General features: G+C 47.3%; 1 protein-coding gene across 8 annotated transcripts in view; it reads right to left on the reverse strand.

Annotated features, from left to right (window-relative positions):
* The window catches only part of SEZ6 (seizure related 6 homolog), a 110804-nt gene that overhangs the window by 11866 nt on the left and 79908 nt on the right, over positions 1 to 19030 (reverse strand). For all 8 annotated transcript variants that reach the window (XR_014541907.1, XR_014541908.1, XR_014541909.1 and 5 more), the window contains exons 4-11: positions 16589 to 16781; positions 11922 to 12107; positions 10623 to 10791; positions 9424 to 9590; positions 6703 to 6897; positions 4741 to 4879; positions 2543 to 2739; positions 308 to 502 (exon numbers count right to left, since the gene is read on the reverse strand). Coding sequence is in view for 2 of the 8 variants with exons in the window: in XM_083587552.1 (XP_083443678.1) it covers positions 308 to 502; positions 2543 to 2739; positions 4741 to 4879; positions 6703 to 6897; positions 9424 to 9590; positions 10623 to 10791; positions 11922 to 12107; positions 16589 to 16781 (1441 nt within the window). In the remaining 6 variants the exon portion in view is untranslated. The remainder of the gene's footprint in view (positions 1 to 307; positions 503 to 2542; positions 2740 to 4740; positions 4880 to 6702; positions 6898 to 9423; positions 9591 to 10622; positions 10792 to 11921; positions 12108 to 16588; positions 16782 to 19030) is intronic.

Here is a 19030-nt window from a genome sequence, read left to right on the forward strand (position 1 = left end):
TGGCTCGTTCTTTTGTTACCTGGACAGGTAAGGTCACGCCCACTTTCTATCCCATGCAAAAGGAAGGATGCTCCAGCCAGGAGGACCAGGAAGTTTCAACTGGCTGGACCAAGCATTCCCTCGCATGTCTTCTCTAGGAAAACAAGGAATGTTGTACTTGACTGCTCTCATGGGTCACATCCCACAACAGCAAGCTTTGTGGCTGAGCAGGGATTTGAACCCTGGTGTCTGGGGTCTTAGGCCAGCCCTCTAAATCCCGCAGTTGCAGGATCTGGCTGGCCACCTCCTCCGCACCCCCCTGGCTCACCTTGCTGGCAGGAGGGCAGGTCCCCGCTCCACATCAGGTCCCAGTGGCACATCAGGAGTTCGGTGCCCACCAGCTCGTAGCCAGGGTAGCAGTGGTACGTGACCACAGTGCCGTGGACCAGCTCCGGGTGCGACATGGTCTTCCAGCCGTTGGGGATCTCGGGGAGCTCAGGGCAGGTGTCGTTCCGGGGAACCTCTGCAGGGAAAGAGGCCGGGAGCAGAGGTCAGGGGAAGACCCCGGAGAGGTGGGCAGAGGGAGGGGGCGAGGCCAGGCACTCTCCAGCCCTCTCGGACCAGAGACAAGTACAAGATGTATGTATGTATTTGCAGCAATTGTTTGTGTTCCTGTTGACCGTAAAATATTTCCTTAACAAAAATGGAAATTTAGATACGATACTTACAGATTGTAAATGTATATACTTTCAACATGTTTTTTTTTATTTAGTTTTTGATCCGAGGTGCATAATTTTGGTTTTGAGATTATTTCAGGAAAAAGATCTGCTGTTTATTTCTAGGTACTTCCTGCACCGCTAATTTAATTGCATTTGATAATCTTTTAGCCAGAGGTGTCTTAGTTACAGAAGATTGTATGCTATACTCTCTGACGTTTAGAAGACATCTGATGGCAGCCCTATTTAGGGAAGTTTTTAATGACTGATGTTTTAATGTATTTTTAATCTTTTGTTGGAAGCCGCTCAGAGTGGCTGGGGAAACCCAGCCAGACGGGCGGGGTATAAATAATAATAATAATAATAATAATAATAATAATAATAATAATAATAATTTCTTATTATTATGTTGGACGGGACCCTGAGGATCATCTCTAGTCCAACCCCGTGCAATGCAGGAGTACGCAGCTGTCCCTTACGGGAATCGAACCTGCAACCTGGGCGTTATCAGCACCATCCTCTAACCAGGTGAACTACATGCACCTCAACACATTCAGATTTAATATTATTAATATTATTTTATATTTATTTATATCATTAAGAAACAAATAAATAGCAATTAAGACTATCATCTATGTATCTATCTATTAAAAACATATTAGGAAGAACTTTCTGACAGTAGTAGCTATTTGACCAGGGGTAGGTAACCTAAGGCCCGTGGGCTGGATCCGGCCCAATTGCCTTCTCAATCCAGCCCACAGACGGACCGGGAATCAGCGTGTTTTTACATGAGTAGAATGTGTGCTTTTATTTAACATGCATCTCTGGGTTATTTGTGGGGCATAGGAATTCATTCATTTTTTTTTTCCAAAAAATAGTCCGGCCCCCCACATGGTCTGAGGGATGGTGGACCACCCCACAGCTGGAAAAGGTTGCTGACCCCTGTATTTGACAGTGCGCCAAACTCCCTCGGGACGTTGTGGAGGTTTTTAAGCAGAGGTTAGATGGACATCTGCTGGGGATTTTTTAGCTGTGATTCCTGCATTACAAGGGGGTTGGGCTAGATGACCTTTGAAGGTCCCTCCCAACTCTACAAATCTATGATTCTGTGAGACCAAAGGCCTATCTCATGGGGGTGGCAAGGAGGAAGAACTTTGCCCGCCTTGCTTCGTGGTCCACCTTCTGGGGAAAGGTGGGCGGGGTGAACACATGGTAGGCGTGGCCAGGTGTAAAAGTGGGTGGAGCAACTGACGGGACTCCTCCCTTTAGAGTCACAGAATTGAGAGTTGGAGGGGTACACCGAGGGTCATCTAGTCCAACCCCCTGCAATGCAGGAACCACAGCTAAGGTCCGTTTGATCTAGCTAAATTTCCTGGGAAGGCTCTTCAACTTAGACAAGGTCTTGCAGCCTCCCTCATGACTTAAGCTTTTGTGTTTTGTAATGTGCACCTTGGTATATGCCAAGTTTTTATCCTTCTGCATGATTCTGGTGCGCATTTCATGCTTCTATGATTCTGCATTTGGCTGCCTTGTTAACAAATTTGAGTTTCTTAAATTGAGCGGCACACACAAGCCGAAGCAAATTGTATTTTCTCAATTTCTGAGGGTCATATCCGGAACAGACCAACTGGAATGAACGCACCTGGGAGACTCAGGTCCATTGATTTCTGTGGGTCTACTCTGAGTAGGACACAGTTGGATGCAATCCTGATTTCCATCTCCTGAATATGCCCCATTCCCCAAGAAGGAAACCAAGAGAGAAACACAGAGAGAAATAGAAACCTGTTTTTTCCCCCTTTCCACACCAGGGCAGTGCCTTCCAAAATTTCAGGGGCTTCTGCACGTACCTGCAAAGTGGATGATGAAGCCTTGCTGATAGCCCAAGATGCTGCTCCCTGGATCCGACTGAAACTGGATGGTGACGTCAGCCATGGAGGTGTACAGCTTGAACCGCCGGTGGGGGCCGGAATATTGGCCCAGGATCCGGGCCGTCAAGTCGTCCCCGTCATAGAAAGTCAGCGCGTCTCCTTTGCCAAGGCGTAACCTGAAACGAATTGAAACAATTGTAGGTTGGGAAGGGACCCTACAGGTCATCTAGTCCAACCCCCTACGATGCAGGAAGATGGCGGGGGCAGCAGGGAGGTGCCGATTAAGAAAAGCCTGACGGCTGCTCACTGACGGCACAATCAGAGTGCCAGATCTGCTGGAATGGGATCCAGTGGGCCTTATTTATTTATTTATTTTCATAAAAATTATATACTGCCTGATTGTGGAAAACTTCAACAATGACCAATACATTCCAAAAAATCAAAACCAACAATTAACCAAGAGGCATACCAGCAAATTTCTGGGTAGGATTGCCTAGGATTGCTTTGTGCTTGAGGTAGACTGCTTTGGATGGTGAAGGTAGAATTTAACCATCAGGCAGGGGCAAAACTAGGCTTTATTTCACCTGGGTCAAAGACCAAGTTTGGCAATCCCGACCAAAGAACTGTGGCAAGAGAAACTGATGGACTAGGCGGAATTGGCGGAATTGACACACAAACTACGTGACAAGGACTTTAAAGAAGAATGGGGACCTTTTACAAAGTACTTAAGGAAACAACAAAATGAACTGAACACCTTGGCAGGTTTTGAATAAACATACACAATTTTTTTATTGGCAACATACTGATAGATTAATTAAGGATCTTTACAATTTTATAATATGCAGAGAATAATATGTGCTGAGAAACCAGAGAGAGGAGCTGAGGGAAGTCTGGGTTGGGTTTTTCTTTTTGGGGGAGGGGGAAATTGGGGGGGGATGAGGATGATGTATTTTTGATAAACTGATATGTTGAAATTCCTAATAATTTTATATACTGGTATATATATACAAAAAGACCAAGTTTGGCAAGCAGTGAGCCTCAAGGATGCCCCCTGGAGGCTTCACCCTGAGCAAAAATCTCGGCTAGCCCCCCCCCCCCCCCCGTAGCTACAGCTCTGCATTAGGGTATGTAGCTAGGGTGAGCCGCCTCCTCCTCCTTGAATCTGTCCCATCCTCTTTTAAAGCCACCCTGTTGTGTGAGCCTATCAAAAAATTCTGGGACTCTATTTACAATGAATTAAAAAAAATCCTCAAATATACCTTTATAAAAAAACCCGAAGCCTTTCTGCTGGGGATAATTGGGGAGGAAATCAAAAAGGAAGACCAAACACTCTTTCAGTATGCGACAGTGGCTGCCAGAACTCTAATAGCGCAGAATTGGAAGACATCAAAAATCCCAACTATAAACGAATGGCAAACCAAACTATTTGACTATTTAGAACTGGCAAAAATGACACAGAAAATAAGAAATCAAAAAGACATAAAGTTTAATAAAGAATGGAATAAATTTATGACATACATGGAAAAAGAGGTAAAAAATCTAAAAATCACAGTAGGTGTGACGTAACACTTGTGACGTAAAGAGTCTTTTGAGGAAAAGAAACTGCAGATAAAAAATCATATAATATATTCTGAAACCGAGATGAAGGGAAGTCAATTAATGTTGTGTGTTATTTAGTTATTTAGTTAATGTAAGTTAGTTAGTTGGTGTTTTATGTTAGGTGATGTTTTTTCTTTTGTTCTTTTTATTATTATTATTTCTTTTATTTATGTACTCCTTATTTGTATGTATGTGTTATGTATGTTTATTTCTTCACTTGTTTTAATGTTGGATGTAGCAAAATGAATTAAAACCAATAAAAAATAAAATAAAAATAAAGCCACCCTGTTGCCTTGTGGCAGGGAGTTCCACAGCTGAACAATGCTATGTGTCAATCTGAAGCCAATTCCCGTGGCTGAAACTTGTACAACTGAACTGACAAAATATTCTTTCACGGGGCTGCAGCTGTGCAGCTTACAAAAAACCCTGCAAGCCGTTTTGAGTTCCTGCTGCAGTAGGAGAGCCTGGTGCGAATCCTGCATTTCAGGAGGCTTCGACTTTGGCTCCCCTGGGCTCCCTTCCAGCTCGACAGTTCTAGGATTCTGTGAAATAACGATCCAAACAGGGGCACAACTCACACTTGGATGTCCAGCATGATCCGCTTGTCCTCTTCTACGTGGAGACCCCAGATGCAGTCCTGGCCCTTCCCATAGGGCTCCGGCCAGTTGGGGGACAAAACCACCCCAGCGGCGTCCGTGATCTCCCCACTGCACACGGCTGCAGGAGAAGTGTGGAAAGAGATCAGTGGGGCTGTGTTGTGGATGGCAAACCATGAAGGATGTCACAACTTTGTGGCTTAGGGCCCTCATATCTACAGGACCGCCTCTCCTGGTCTGCCCTGCAAAGGACCTTAAGGTCCATGAACAACCATAGTTTAGAGGTCCCGGGCCCTAAGGAAGTCAGACTATCCTCCACCAGGGCCAGGGCCTTCTCAGTGATGGCTCTGACCTGGTGGAATGCTCTGTCCCATGAGACCAGGGCCCTTCAGGATTTAACCTCCTTCTGTTGGGCCTGTAAGACAGACTATTCCGCCTGGCCTTTAATTTGAATTCAGCCTGATCTTTTATTTCCCTTCCCTCCCCCTCCCCTTTTATGAAGATCACCCACTCTGAGACCCCACAGCTAATTCTCCCCTGGCCTCCTTGCTGGCTCAAGTAGGACCAATTCAGCCAGCTAGCCCTGGGGAATATCTAATTGATTTTTGAATTTTATTGTTATTCATGTTTTTATACTGTATTTTATGCTGCTTTTATAATTGTTTTAAAGTGTTTTAAATTTGTTGTTAGCCGCCCTGAGCCCGGTTTTTGAATCGGGAAGGGTGGGGTATAAATAAAAATTTATTATTATTATTATTAACTGCAGCCTTTGCAGGCTGGGGAACTTCCATGTGCCACTAATCAGAACAGGGATTGCAATTGGTGCTCAACAGCAAGCCCTGCTTGCAAATGAACCACTAGGATTTCCCTTTAAGCTAGGGTTGCCATATTTCAAAAAGTGAAAATTTTGCTTCTTTTTTTGTGTGTGCAAAATTTCAAAGAAGAGAGAAGTTTGTGAGCTACTTTTATGGAAATCCGCCAAAATATAGACATGAGTTGAAAAATCGCAAAGAAGAGAGAAGTTGGTGAGCTATTTTTAAGGAAAGTTGGCAAAAACAACACTGCCGACATAGGTTGCCATGGACATTTTGGCCAATTTCCACCCGGACACTTCTTCCGGCTTCAGTACCCCGGGTGTATCCAGGAAATTTGAGACGTATGGCAACCCTACTTTAAGCTCCTGGTTGTTCCTAAGCCTTTGTGGGTTTCCAGTATGCCAGAGTAGGACAGAACAACCTCCCGGAAATTTGGGGCATTCGTTGTATTTTACTGTTCTTTTGATCGATAAACCACTTAATTGCAATGGCTGCTAAGCATGTGACCTTGACCTCAACAATACAATAAAGATCAACTATCAGTTTAGAACGATAAAGATCAGAAACGACATCAATATTTGTGAACGCATTTTGTTCCGTTGCATGTTTGAAGCAAGGGTAGGAAAGCCTTCTACGCTGGGGGCCGCCTTCTCTTCTGAGCAACCTCCCCAGGGCCGTGTGTCTGTGATGGGAGGGGCCTGAGGCAAAAGGGGGTGGAGCAAGAGAGGAAATACAGTCGTACCTTGGATCCTGAACGCCTTGAACGTACTTGGACATTTTGGCTCCCAAACGCCGCAAACCTGGAAGTGATTGTTCCGGTTTGCGAACGTTCTTTGGAACCCGAACATCCGACGGGGCTTGTGATTCAGAAGCCACGCTTTGGTTTCTGAACGTTTTGGAAGTCGAACGGACATCCAGAACAGATTCCATTTGACTTCCAAGGTATGACTATATTTACTTTTGTATGGTATTTAGTTTCCATGCTATTTATCTATTTATACGACTGTATTTAGTTTCCACGCTATTTATCCTCCATCCTCTGGGTCCAACCACGACTGGCCTGTGGCCCCCAGAAGCCAACCAATGTGGCCCCCGTAAGCCGGCCAAAGCTTTCCAACACGGCACCCACCTCGGCAGGCCGGCTCTGTCTCGTTCCACTGGGGGTTGGTGGGGTCCACGCACTCGATGATGACGGAGCCTTGCTCCAGGGTGTATCCCGCCTCACAGGCAAACTCCACGGTGGTGCCCACGGCGTATGTCGCGTCGCTGGTGGTGAAGTTCCCGTACTTGACAAACGGCTCATAGCAGTGCCCGGGTTCAAAGGCTGGCAAGGGGCAGAGCGAGAGAGAGAGGGCATCAGTCAGAGAGCTGGCTTCACGTTCAAGAGTGTTTTGGGGTCTCCTAAAGCAGGGCTCAGGGACGCGGGTGGCGCTGTGGGTTAAACCACAGAGCCTAGGACTTGCCGATCAGAAGGTTGGCGGTTTGAATCCCCGCGATGGGGTGAGCTCCCGTTGCTCGGTCCCTGCTCCTGCCAACCTAGCAGTTCGAAAGCACACCAGCGCAAGTACATAAATAGGTACCGCTCTGGTGGGAAGGTAAACGGGGTTTCTGTGCACTGTACCAAGCATGCAACAGTGTGCCAAGGAACATTGTGCCCACGCTCCCTGGCCTTTTGCCTTCTTGGCTAGAAAACAGGGTTTATCCCCTGACCGTTTGTCCTCTCACAGATTTGGTTACTAGACATAACGCTTGGCTGGAGCATGACCGGGGACGCAGACGTAATCAAGTACTGGGGAAAACATTTTAGGGAAACACCTGCTGACACGTGTATTTGCTAACACTGGAAATGTGCTTAGATGGAAATACGTCCTGTTCAGGGTGGTTTCACTACTGTTTCCAATTGTTGACTTCTGCTAATAAAAGGAGCCTCTGCAGAGCTAGTTGGCAGCTTGTCTTGGAGCATGCCACATGTAATGTTTCCAAGGGGTTGCTCGAGAGCAAGCGGGCAAATATCTCCCTGCTTGGCTGTGAAGCCTTGTTTTGCTGCCAAAATAAACCTTATCTGTCCGGAGCCCCACTCTCCCGTGGCTGGCTCAATCGCTGGCAGAATCCGTGAGTGGGCGGTTCCTAAACTTTCCCCAGCAAAGCAGCTTCTTGACACCCAGTCTGTGCCTCCCCTCTCTGCGTGGATGCTTTCTGTGCAAGGAGGGCGTGGGTAGCGGAGGACCCCTCTCCTCCCCGCTTTTCCCCGGCAAGGAGTCCTGGGACCGCCTCGCCACTTCCGACTCCTGCAGCTCCTGTCCACTGGAGGCGTTTTTACTCTCCTCCGTTGAAGAGGAGCTGCTTCTCCCGATCCCTGGAGGCTCTCTATAATCCATTCGGCTTTTGCTCTCTCCCTCCTGAGCCGATGGCAGTTCCCTGACACCACAGCTCACCTGCATTCAACCTCGCGTCATCCTCGTTATTCCTACAGCAGCTAAATGGGCACCCCTGAGGTCTTCCGCAGGGACCCACAAATCCTCCGAGCCCCCCCTCCCTCTCACTGCCCCCTTGGCCACGAGGCGCTGAGAGGGGTTGCCTTTCCCCTCCCCTGAAAAGCATATAGAGGTGTCAAGAGTATTGTTGGCTCAGAAATGGAAGCCAGAAGAAATACCAACGAAAGAAGAATGGCAGACAAAATTAATGGACTACGCAGAATTGGAAAAATGACAGGAAGGATTCGAAACCTGCGGCACCAGAGATTGGAAGAAATATACGAATTATTTGAAGAGCAACTGTAATCAACAAATTACGCTAGTAGGAGTACAAGAAGTTTTGTGAGGAGAAATATATGAAATATTGCAAAGAAGAGAAAGAAGAGAGATATTAGTTCTGAGATTTAAATGTAATAGTGAAAATAAGAAATGTGAATTAAGTAAATAGATTGGAAAATTTTCAGATGTGGTTGATGGAAGTCCAAAAAATTGTATAAGATGTAAAAGTACTGTATGTTTAAATATTGTTGAAAATGATATGTTGAAAAACTAATAAATTTTTTTATTAAAAAAAGAAAGAAAAGCATATAGAGCTGAAGGAGGAAGTGGGAAAGAGCGGATCTTCCGGACACTTCCCCTTTCAGCCCTACACCCATTTCTAGGCTAAGATTAATTCTACCACGGCTGACTTTTACCCAAATCCCTCGGGAAAGCGAAGGGGTTGGGTGCCCTCTTTCTTTCTGCCTCTTGTGGGGGGGGGAAAGGGGACCGGTTGGAAATGTCAGTGCCCATGGCACTCACCCCAAAAATGCATGGCAGCCGAAAGCGCTGGTTCCCAAATTGGGTGGTAGCGCCCCCTGGAGGGCAATGCAATTCCCTTACAGGACCACTTACAAGGGGGCAGCAGGGGGGCGCTGGAGGTACAAAGGACCACCGCCTGATATCACAGGCTCCAGTTATCCGCTTTGTTGAATGAATTAAACTAAATAGCTTTAATTGGATTTGAAATAATGGTGCAATTAATTGCTACTGTTTTGAATTTACTCCTCTATTATCTTCCTTAGTGGGTCATGCAAACCACTATTCTGAATAATGCATTTTAATAGGGTGGGGGCACTGGGGGGGAATTTATGGAACCCAGGGCCCCCCTGAAAGTTTGGGAGTAGCTGTCCTAAAGGAACAAGCCCAGCGCCTTGCCCCGTGTGCCCTCTGCCCAGTGGCGTAGCGTGGGGGGTGCAGGGGGGCCCGGCCACACCGGGCGCAACATCTAGGGGTTAGGGTTAGGGGGCGCAAATCCACAGGTTAGGGGGCGCAAATTACTTGCCTTGCCCCGGGTGCTGACAACCCACGCTGCGCCACTGCCTCTGCCAACTCACCCTCGTAGCGCAGGGCCATGCCGGCGGCCACCCCACTGCTGTCGGTGGTCAGCTCGATGAAGAAGCCCCTTGCGGTGCTGACCAGACCCTCGATGGGCAGGTATTCCACTTCGTACGAGTCGTACACGGGCGGAGCCTCAATGTCGTTCCCGTTCCGGATTATTAGCCTGGGAGGGGGGAGAGGAAGTGGCTTAATACCAGCATGATTAAAAAAAGAGAAAGGTCAGAATTGCAAAGTTTAATTGGATGACCCTTGGAGCAGGGGAAAACTTTGGACTTTCATAATTCAGCGGCGCCCTGTGTTAGGCCAAAATTCAGTGTGTCCCCTCTGCCTTCCATTCTGCTCAACTGCGGCCGCAACGCTGCCCTAAATCCACTTCTTCGTGGCCTCCCTGCCCACTCTGCAATTCTATTTTTCACCTGAGGTTTTTAAACAGAGATCAGATGCCCCCCTGCCAGCGATTCTTTAGGTGTGGTTCCTGAATTCGCAGGGGGTTGGGCTAGATCAGTGGTACCCAACCTTATTTTTGGGCCATGCCCCACCTAAGCATCTCTAAAATAATAATAATATAATAATAATTTATTATTTATACCCCACCCATCTGGCTGGGCTTCCCCAGCCACTCTGGGCAGCTTCCAACAAAATATTAAATACCATAGTACATCAAACATTAAAAGCTTCCCTAAACAGGGCTGCTTTCAGATGTCTTCTAAAAGTCTGGTAGTTGTTTTTCTCTTTAACATCTGACAGGAGGGCGTTCCACAGGGCAGGTGCCACCACCAAGAAGGCCCTCTGCCTCGGTTCCCTGTAACTTGTTGCTTCTCGCATTGAGGGAACCCCCAGAAGGCCCTCAGAGCTGGACCTCAGTGTCTGAGTAGAATGATGCCCCCGCTGACGTATAATTCTTATTATTCAAAAAGTGAACTCCTATTCACGCGGAGGAAGCCTAAAAAAGCCATTCACTGTTAATAACTCATTCTTGAATCACTCCCCTTAAAAATCAAATTGCCCCCCTGTGGGGGGGGGGTGTGACCCACGTGGGGGACCTTGGGGCCTCTTCCTACCATACAATTTATGCTTCTATAACCCCACCCAGGGGCAGGAATGGGGATTCAGCGTGAGATCAGCCCGGACGTCCTGGGAACAATTGCCCCATGACTCCGTCGCCCCCAAAATTCGAGGTGTCTCTCTTGCCAACCTGTCGTCATCCTCGGCCAAGGAGACCTTCTCAAAATGGAGGTGCAGCCGCTGTCCCTGCGGAGCCTCCAGCAGCCAATGGCAGGTCAGGTTGTTGCTGTAGTTGGCAGGGTAGCCCGGCGAGACGATGCGCCCAGTTGTGGCGTTCCGGATCACCCCGCCGCAAGACGCTGCGGAGAGAAGGGACGCGTCAGTGGGGCTACAGGAAGGGCTTCTCGCTGCCCTCTCCAATAATATCAATTTATTTCTTCACTGCCATCAACATTCCTTACCCATCCTACACTGCAGGGTTGCAGGGCAGGCCCCAGGTATGTAAAAATTGCAATATTAACCTTAAAAGAAAATGTGATGAAAATGATGTGTAGATGGTACATTACGCCTGTGAAATTAGCTAAAACATACAAAGTTAGTAAGAAATGTTGGGAATGTAAAGAAAAAGAAGGAACATTTTATCACATGTGGTGGGAATATGAAAAAGTGAAAAACTTCTGGGAAATGATATATAATGAGATGAAGAAGATGTTGAAATATACATTATTAAGAAACAGAAGCATTTTTACTTGGCATTGTAGGTTGATGATATAAACAGAAAGGATTGTAAGTTATTTTTGTACGCAGTGACAGCAGCAAAAATATTATCGGCACAAAATTGGAAGCAAGAAGAATTATCGACAAAAGAAGAATGGAGGGTGAAAATGATGGACTATGCAGAATTAGATAAACTAACAGGAAGGATTCGAAACCTTAGGGACCAGAGATTCTCAGAAGACTGGAGTAAATTTATGGACTATTTGAAAAGCAATTGTGAGGAACAGATTATGCTAGTAGGTTTGCAAGAAGTTTTGTAAGGTGAATTATTTGAAATGTTGCAAAAAAGATAATGAGGAGAATTATTAGTTAAAGATAACTAAAGGTCATAGGAAATGAAGAAATGCATAATAAGTGATAAGGACGGAAAATCATCAGAGGTGTTGACGGAAGTCCAAAAATTATTGTATAAGATGAGACGTTTTGTTGTATGAATGATAATTAATATGTTAAAAACTAATAAAAGTGTGTGTGTGTGTGTGTGTGTGTGTGTGTGTGTATATATATATATATATATATATATTGCAATATTAAAATTAACCAGCGGAGGCAGCCCTGAGCTAGAGGATTCTGAGTCGCCTGCGGCGGCTGCCTCCATTTACCCAACGGTAGGGAGAGGTTGACCGGAGAAGCTTGCTGAGCTGAAATGCCCTGCCAGTTCCCAAACCCACAAACTGCTCCCCCCCTTCCTGTACCCTCTGGCTTTGCTCACCGACGCAGGTGGGCTCCCGGGCGCTCCAGAAGGGGTGGGTGGCGTTGAGGCAAGTGAGGCAGTGCTGGCCCTGCAGCTGGTAGCCGGTGGCGCAGGAGAAGCAGGCGTGGCCGCCCGGGTGCACACTGGTGACGGAGACCTCCCCGTAGGGGGGGCGCGTGGGGAACGCACAGCTGAGCAGGTAGGCTGGGAAAGGAAAAAGAGTTGGGAAGAGTTGGGCTGTGTACATTTAAAACCCATTTAACACACGCACACATTCCCCAAGGATCCTGGGAACCATACTTTGCTAAGGGAGCTAGGAAACATAGCATTGTGAGAAGTCAAACTACAGTTCCCCGGATTCTGGGGCTGTGATTTAAATGAATGGCAGCAGAGAGCAGATTAGGGTGAATTTCCTACAAATTCCCCACTGAGAGAGAATCAGATTTGACAAGGGATGGTTCTACACGCAGGGGGGGAAACACGCTATAAACTAGTCAGAAATTAGATTATAACAAACGGGGGAAACCCTATGAAAAATGGCGTTTAAATCTTTCCTGCTCTCTGGCGCCATCTGGTGTTGCATGTTTGTAGCGCATACAAATTGTTGTTCCTTGCTGAGTTCAAGGTGTGGTGTTGTTTATTTATTAACTCAACTTGCATTTGTTGTTGTTGTTGTTGTTATTATTATTATTATTATTATTATTAATAATAATAAGGTTCAGCTGAGAGTTCAGCGGCTGCCCCCCCCCACTGAGTGGGGATTCGAACCCTGGCCTCCTCCAGGTCCCCAGTTCTAACCACTATGACACACTATTCATATAAATAAAGTAAAGGTAAAGGTACCCCTGCCCTTACGGACCAGTCGTGACCGACTCTGGGGTTGCGCGCCCATCTCGCTTAAGAGGCGGGGGGCCAGCGCTGTCCGGAGACACTTCCGGGTCACGTGGCCAGCGTGACGAAGCTGCAGCTGGCGAGCCAGCACCAGCGCAGCACACGGAAACGCCGTTTACCTTCCCGCTAGAAAGCGGTACCTATTTATCTACTTGCACTTAGGGGTGCTTTCGAACTGCTAGGTGGGCAGGAGCCGGGACCGAACAACGGGAGCTCAACCCACTGCGGGGATTCGAACATTCATATAAATACTGTGTGCCTAAAATGGTTCTCACACATACCACCTCGGGAGGTGGGGGGCTCTCCTTCCTTGGAGGTTTTTAAGCAGAGGTAGGACAGCTACCTGCTAGGTATCCTTTAGTTGCAATTGCTGCATTGCAGGGGGTTGGTATGGATGACCTTTGGGGGTCCCCCCAACTCTATGATTCTATGATTAGGGTGAACAAATGCAAAATCAATACATCATGGCAATAATTCTCAAAATACTAGACCGTCTCAAAACATAATATGAAATTACGTTGTGTGTGCGGGGGAAATCCTTAAAGTGAAATTAAGAGGTAGAAGTCAGGGGAAAAGAGATCAATTGTAAAAAGACACAGTTTTTCTCTGCTAGTCGAATGAAGCAAAAGCTTAATCTGGAATTAGTCTGACACCTTTTTTATGCCCAGAGAATAAACAATATATATATATATATATATATATATATATATATATATACACACACTGGGTGGTCTCTCAACTAAGTTCTCCTCAGAACAGGTCCATTGAGATTCGCAGATCCAAACTACCAAATTCACTTCAATGGGTCTACTCTGAGTAAGGGTGGAATTGCATGTGACCCATTCCATTCACACAGCTATTTTAAAAAAGCATTTTTAGATGTTTATTTCTTTATCTACTTAAAAGTGATTTGCTGCAGATCGGCGCACAGGATTAAAGGAACAGAATTCTATTACCGGTATATTTTTTACAGATTTTTTGGGGGTAAAGGCTTTAAATATTTAACTACTTCAAGTGATTTGCTGCCACAGATTTAAATATAAATCTATGTGTATTGGGAGGGGGAGGGGGTTGTTAAAGGAACATCATATTATATTTATACATCTTTTTTTTAAGGCTTTAAATATTTATTTCTAAATTCAAAGTGATTTAATAGAGATTTAAATGCAAAGCTATGTGTAACAGCAATAAGGAAATAAACACATGAACACAGCCCTATCTGGGATCGATTTTGTCTCTGAATATGACAAATGGGTTCTATGTTGCGTGTTGGTTGTTGTTATTTCTCTTATTTATTGCAGCGATATCCCATCTTTCATGCAAGGAGCATACTCTTTTCATCTATTTTTTAAAAATCTTTACAACAACCTTGTGAGGTAGCCTTGGCAGAGAGAAGGGGACAGGCCCAAGGTTATTTGTTGTTGTTATTTAGTCATTTAGTCATGTCCGCCTCTTTGTGACCCCCTGGACCAGAGCAGGCCAGGCACTGCCTCCCGCAGTTTGGTCAGACTCATGTTTGTAGCTTCGAGAACACTGTCCAACCATCTCGTCCTCTGTCGTCCCCTTCTCCTTGTGCCCTCCATCTTTCCCAACATCAGGGTCTTTTCCAGGGAGTCTTCTCTTCTCATGAGGTGGCCAAAGTAATTGAGCCTCAGCTTCACGATCTGTCCTTCCAGCGAGCACTCAGGGCTGATTTCCTTCAGAATGGAGAGGTTTGATCTTCTTGCAGTCCATGGGACTCTCAAGAGTCTCCTCCAGCACCAGAATTCAAAAGCATCCATTCTTCGGCGACCAGCCTTCTTTATGGTCCTGCTAGTGATGTATGGAAGTGAGAGCTGGACCATAAAGAGAGCTGGACCAAGGTTATTAGAAGGTGCAAATACTCCTAACAGATTCCACTGGCCACATGTGCCGGAAGAAAGGGCACAGGCAGGGATCGATGCCAGCAGGGGCAGACTGTGGGGTCTCAAATTTCAAATTTTGCGGGATATCAAAATTTGGCTCTTGGCCACCAATCACCTTCTGTCTGACATCACAGTGACATCACACCTAGGCTCTGCACCTATTGTGGCTGAACCGGTCACGCTCCCCGAAATCCGCTTCTGGTGCCAGTTGCGAGAAAGGGTGTTGTGTGTGTGTGTTGGGGGCTTCAGCTGTTGCAACAGGGTGTGTCAACATTGGCGGGGCGCCCCGTGGGGCTGGGAGACAGGTGTATATATATATATATATATATATATATCTTTCTCTCAATGCCAGCCCCTCCCTTCCCCGGTGCTCCACGCAAATTACGTTAATTGCTGGGACCAATTATCTCCCCATTAAGCGAGTCTTTGGTGGGTGCCCGCTCTAACCTGCCAGCTTCGGCGATTAGCTCCGACAGCGATTAGCGTGCTCCCAATTAGCTAATTGCGCTGCAGCTGCGAGGGGGCTGGGAAAGGAATCCTGGTGCTGCCACGGCACCCGGGCTGGTGGCGTGGGCGGGCTGGTGGAATGGCCTGCAGATCCACAGGCAGGCGGGCATCGGGTGGGAACAGAAGGCTCCGTGAATTTCTTCGCATGCATCTGTCAACAAGGGGTGGGCGCAGCGAGAAAGATCACTCCAAGAATCCTGACAGGTATGTTTTGGGGCCGTACATAAAAACAACACCCTTTCCTGCTTCTCGTTCCCAGCATTTGCTGCTTGGGGGGGGAATAATAATAATAATAATAATAATAATAATAATAATAATAATAATAATAATAATAATAATTTATTTATACCTTGCCCATCTGGCTGGGTTTCCCCAACCACTCTGGGCGGCTTCCAATAAAACACTAAAATATAATAACCTATTAAACATTAAAAGCTTTCCTAAACAGGGCTGCCTTCAGGTGTCTTCTAAAAGTTTGGTAGTTATTTTTCTCTTTGACATCTGGTGGGAGGGCATTCCACAGGGAGGGCGCCACCACCAAGAAGGCCCTCTGCGTGGTTCCCTGTAACCTCACATCTCACAGTGAGGGAACTGCCAGAAGGCCCTCGGCGCTGGATCTCAGTGTCCGGGCTGAACGATGGGGGTGGAGACGCTCCTTCAGGTATACTGGACCAAGGCCGTTTAGGGCTTTAAAGGTCAGCACCAACACTTTGAATTGTGCTTGGAAATGTACTGGGAGCCAGTGTAGGTCTTTCAAGACCGGTGTTATGTGGTCTCGGCGGCCGCTCCCAGTCACCAGTCTAGCTGCCACATTCTGGATTAGTTGTAGTTTCCGGGTCACCTTCAAATGCAGTCCCACAAAGAGTGCATTGCAGTAGTCCAAGCGGGAGATAACCAGAGCATGCACCACTCTGGCGAGACAGTCTGCGGGCAGGGAGGATCTCAGCCTGCGTACCAGGTGGAGCTGGTAGACAGCCGCCCTGGACACGGACTTGACCTGCGCCTCCATGGACAGCTGTGAGTCCAGAATGACTCCCAGGCTGTGCACCTGGTCCTTCAGGGGCACAGTTACCCCATTCAGGACCAGGGAGTAGGTTAGTGACTGGTCTGACGTCGCTTCATGGCCGAGTCGGGACTTGAACCCTCCCTCCCAGGTCCTCGTCCAACACTTGAACCACACAAGGCCGTGGAAAGTTTCCCCCGCCTTCATTTCTGGGGAAACCTTCCGGAGAGGGCAGGGGCACATGCCAGGGGTGGGCGGGGCCAGAGGGGAAAGTGGGCGTGGCAATGCACCTATGAACAAAAAAAGTCTGGGAAGCACTGGTTTAGAATAAAGCAGCTGCATGTCCCCCCTAGTGGTAGGTGAAGGACCTGCGCTCTCACCTTCGAACCGGAAATGAAAGGTTCCTGGGTTGGCGGGAGATGGGCTCTGGAAGCGCACCACGACCTGATTGGTCGGGCCGCGGATCACCTGCCCCCGCATGAGGAAGGATTCATTGGCTAGGGCGACGGGCTCTACGCCCCCCAGCGTCTCCACGGTGACCGTCTCTCCCTCCGCAAGGCTGATGTTCTGGACCTGCAGAGAGGGAAGGAAGGAAGGAAGAGGGACTCTTGAGGATGCAAACCCAGCTGCGTTCACTGGGAGATGAGATGGGGATGGTCTACCACAGGCTAATAATAATAATAATAATAATAATAATAATAATAATAATAAAATAAATTTTATTTATATCCAGCCCTCCCCAGCCAAGACCGGGCTCAGGGCAGTTAACAACCAATAATTAAAACAAGTTGATTAAAATACAACTTAAAAACAAGATTAAAATACAACATTAAAACATTAAGATGCAGCCTCTTCATAGGAGGAGAAAGGGAAAAAGAAAGAGGGGGAGGGAATCAAATTGATTCTAAGCCAAAGGCCAGGTGGAACAACTCTGTCTTACAGGCCCTGCGGAAAGAAATCAGATCCCACAGGGCCCTGGTCTCATGAGACAGAGCATTCCACCAGGCCGGAGCCAGTGTTGAAAAGGCCCTGGCTCTGGTTGAGGCTAATCTGACTTCCTTAGGGCCTGGGACCACTAGGGTGTTGCTATTTATGGACGGGGTCCCATGGAAGGGGTCCCCTGGGTCTATCAGGAGCTTGGCTTACACTCGAGTAGGACTCTGGTAGAGACAGATGCCCGACTGGCATGTTCTCTCCCTACCGGTCGATCGTTCAGGAGCTGCAAAAGCTTCCCACTGCCCGAACATCACAGCGACCGATGCCAACGGACACCGGCACACTTAGGGATCCGCAGAGTTTGCACAACTTGCGTAACAGACCTCAGCAACTCAGCATTTTGGCTAATCTACTTTATTTACATATAAACACACATGGAGCACTGCAACATGGCTCCCTCTCTCTCTAGCATCAGACAGCAAAGAGCAAAGGACAATAGTCCCACTTCACGGAACACAGTAACACAAACATCCTGTCTCCATCACTTCCCACTCTGTGGAGTCAAAACATATACAGTCATGTGAAAGACAACAATCCCATGACTGCAATCACGGAGCAGGAATTCTAACAGGGTCGTCTAGTCCAACCCCCAGGAATTGCAGCGAGGGAAACCAGACAACCTCTGCTTGGAAACCTCCAAGGAAGGAGAGTCCACCAGGCCGTTCAGCTGTCGATCGGCTCTTTCTGCCAGAACGGGGTGGGTTCTGGTCTACAGGAGTCCCACCAGTGGTACAGTCAAACCTTGGTTTTCACATGTCTCTCAGCTGCAGAACATTTTGGAAGCCGAATGCTGAAAACCCGGAAGTGAATGCTTCCATTTTCAAACATGCCTCGGAAATCGTACGGCACATTTCTCAATTTTCCCCATTGAACTTGTTGACAGCCCTCTGATCCTCGGTTTTCAAATGTTTCGGAAGTCGAAGGGACTTCCGGAACAGATTACGTTCGGAAACCGAGGTTCCACTGTACAAAAAACAGGTGAACAGAGCCAGAACTGGGAACTTGAATATCCACTGAGCAGTAAATGCCTCTGAATGGCAGTTGCTGGGAATTGCAAGTGGGGAGAGTTTCTGTTGTGCTCCTTCTTGTGGACATGAGTTCCACAGTTTAACTACAGGCTGCCCAAATAAGTCCTTTCTATTTTTGTGTCCTGAATCCTTCCCACCCAACCTGGATATGCCATGAGAGATTGATCCTGGGACCTTCTGCATGCAAAACCCTGAGCTGCAGCCCTTCATGTGAAAAGAAAGAGCCTAGTCCTCATGAATTTTTTTTTAAAAAGAAATGTTTTAAACGGGAATATAGGAAGCTGCCTTCTACTGACTGAGACCCATGGTCCATCTAACTCGATATTCCCTACACTGACTGGCAGCAGCTCCCCAGGATTTCAGAGGGGGAATATTTCCGAGCCCCGCCTGGAGATGCTGCCAGAGTTGAACCCGGGCCTTTTACACGCAAAGCATATTGTTCCCGGTTGCTGCCACGTCCTCCGGTGGCGACGGCTGCATAACTTATCTTGATAAACGAGTCACTGTTGCCGTCTCTCATTAAAGTGGTGATTGTATATTAATTACGGTAATTAAACGGAGCTGCTCGGTGATAAACGGCCAAAGTCAGGAGCCTCCTTGCACTAATTACACCAAAGGTGCCCAAGATGGATCGGCAGAAGAGCAAGTGCGCCGAGACGGAGAAGGGGAACCAGATTGCGAGTGCTGGTGGGATGGGGATCTCCCTCTCCGTGAGGTTTAGCAGGATGCCGAGTGATTTATGGGAGGAGAGAGACAGGAACACGAGGAGAAAAGCCCCGGTGAGCACAGCCTGGATGT

This window comes from Podarcis filfolensis, assembly GCF_964270895.1.
Source record: "Podarcis filfolensis genome assembly, chromosome: 15".
Taxonomy (NCBI): domain Eukaryota; kingdom Metazoa; phylum Chordata; class Lepidosauria; order Squamata; family Lacertidae; genus Podarcis; species Podarcis filfolensis.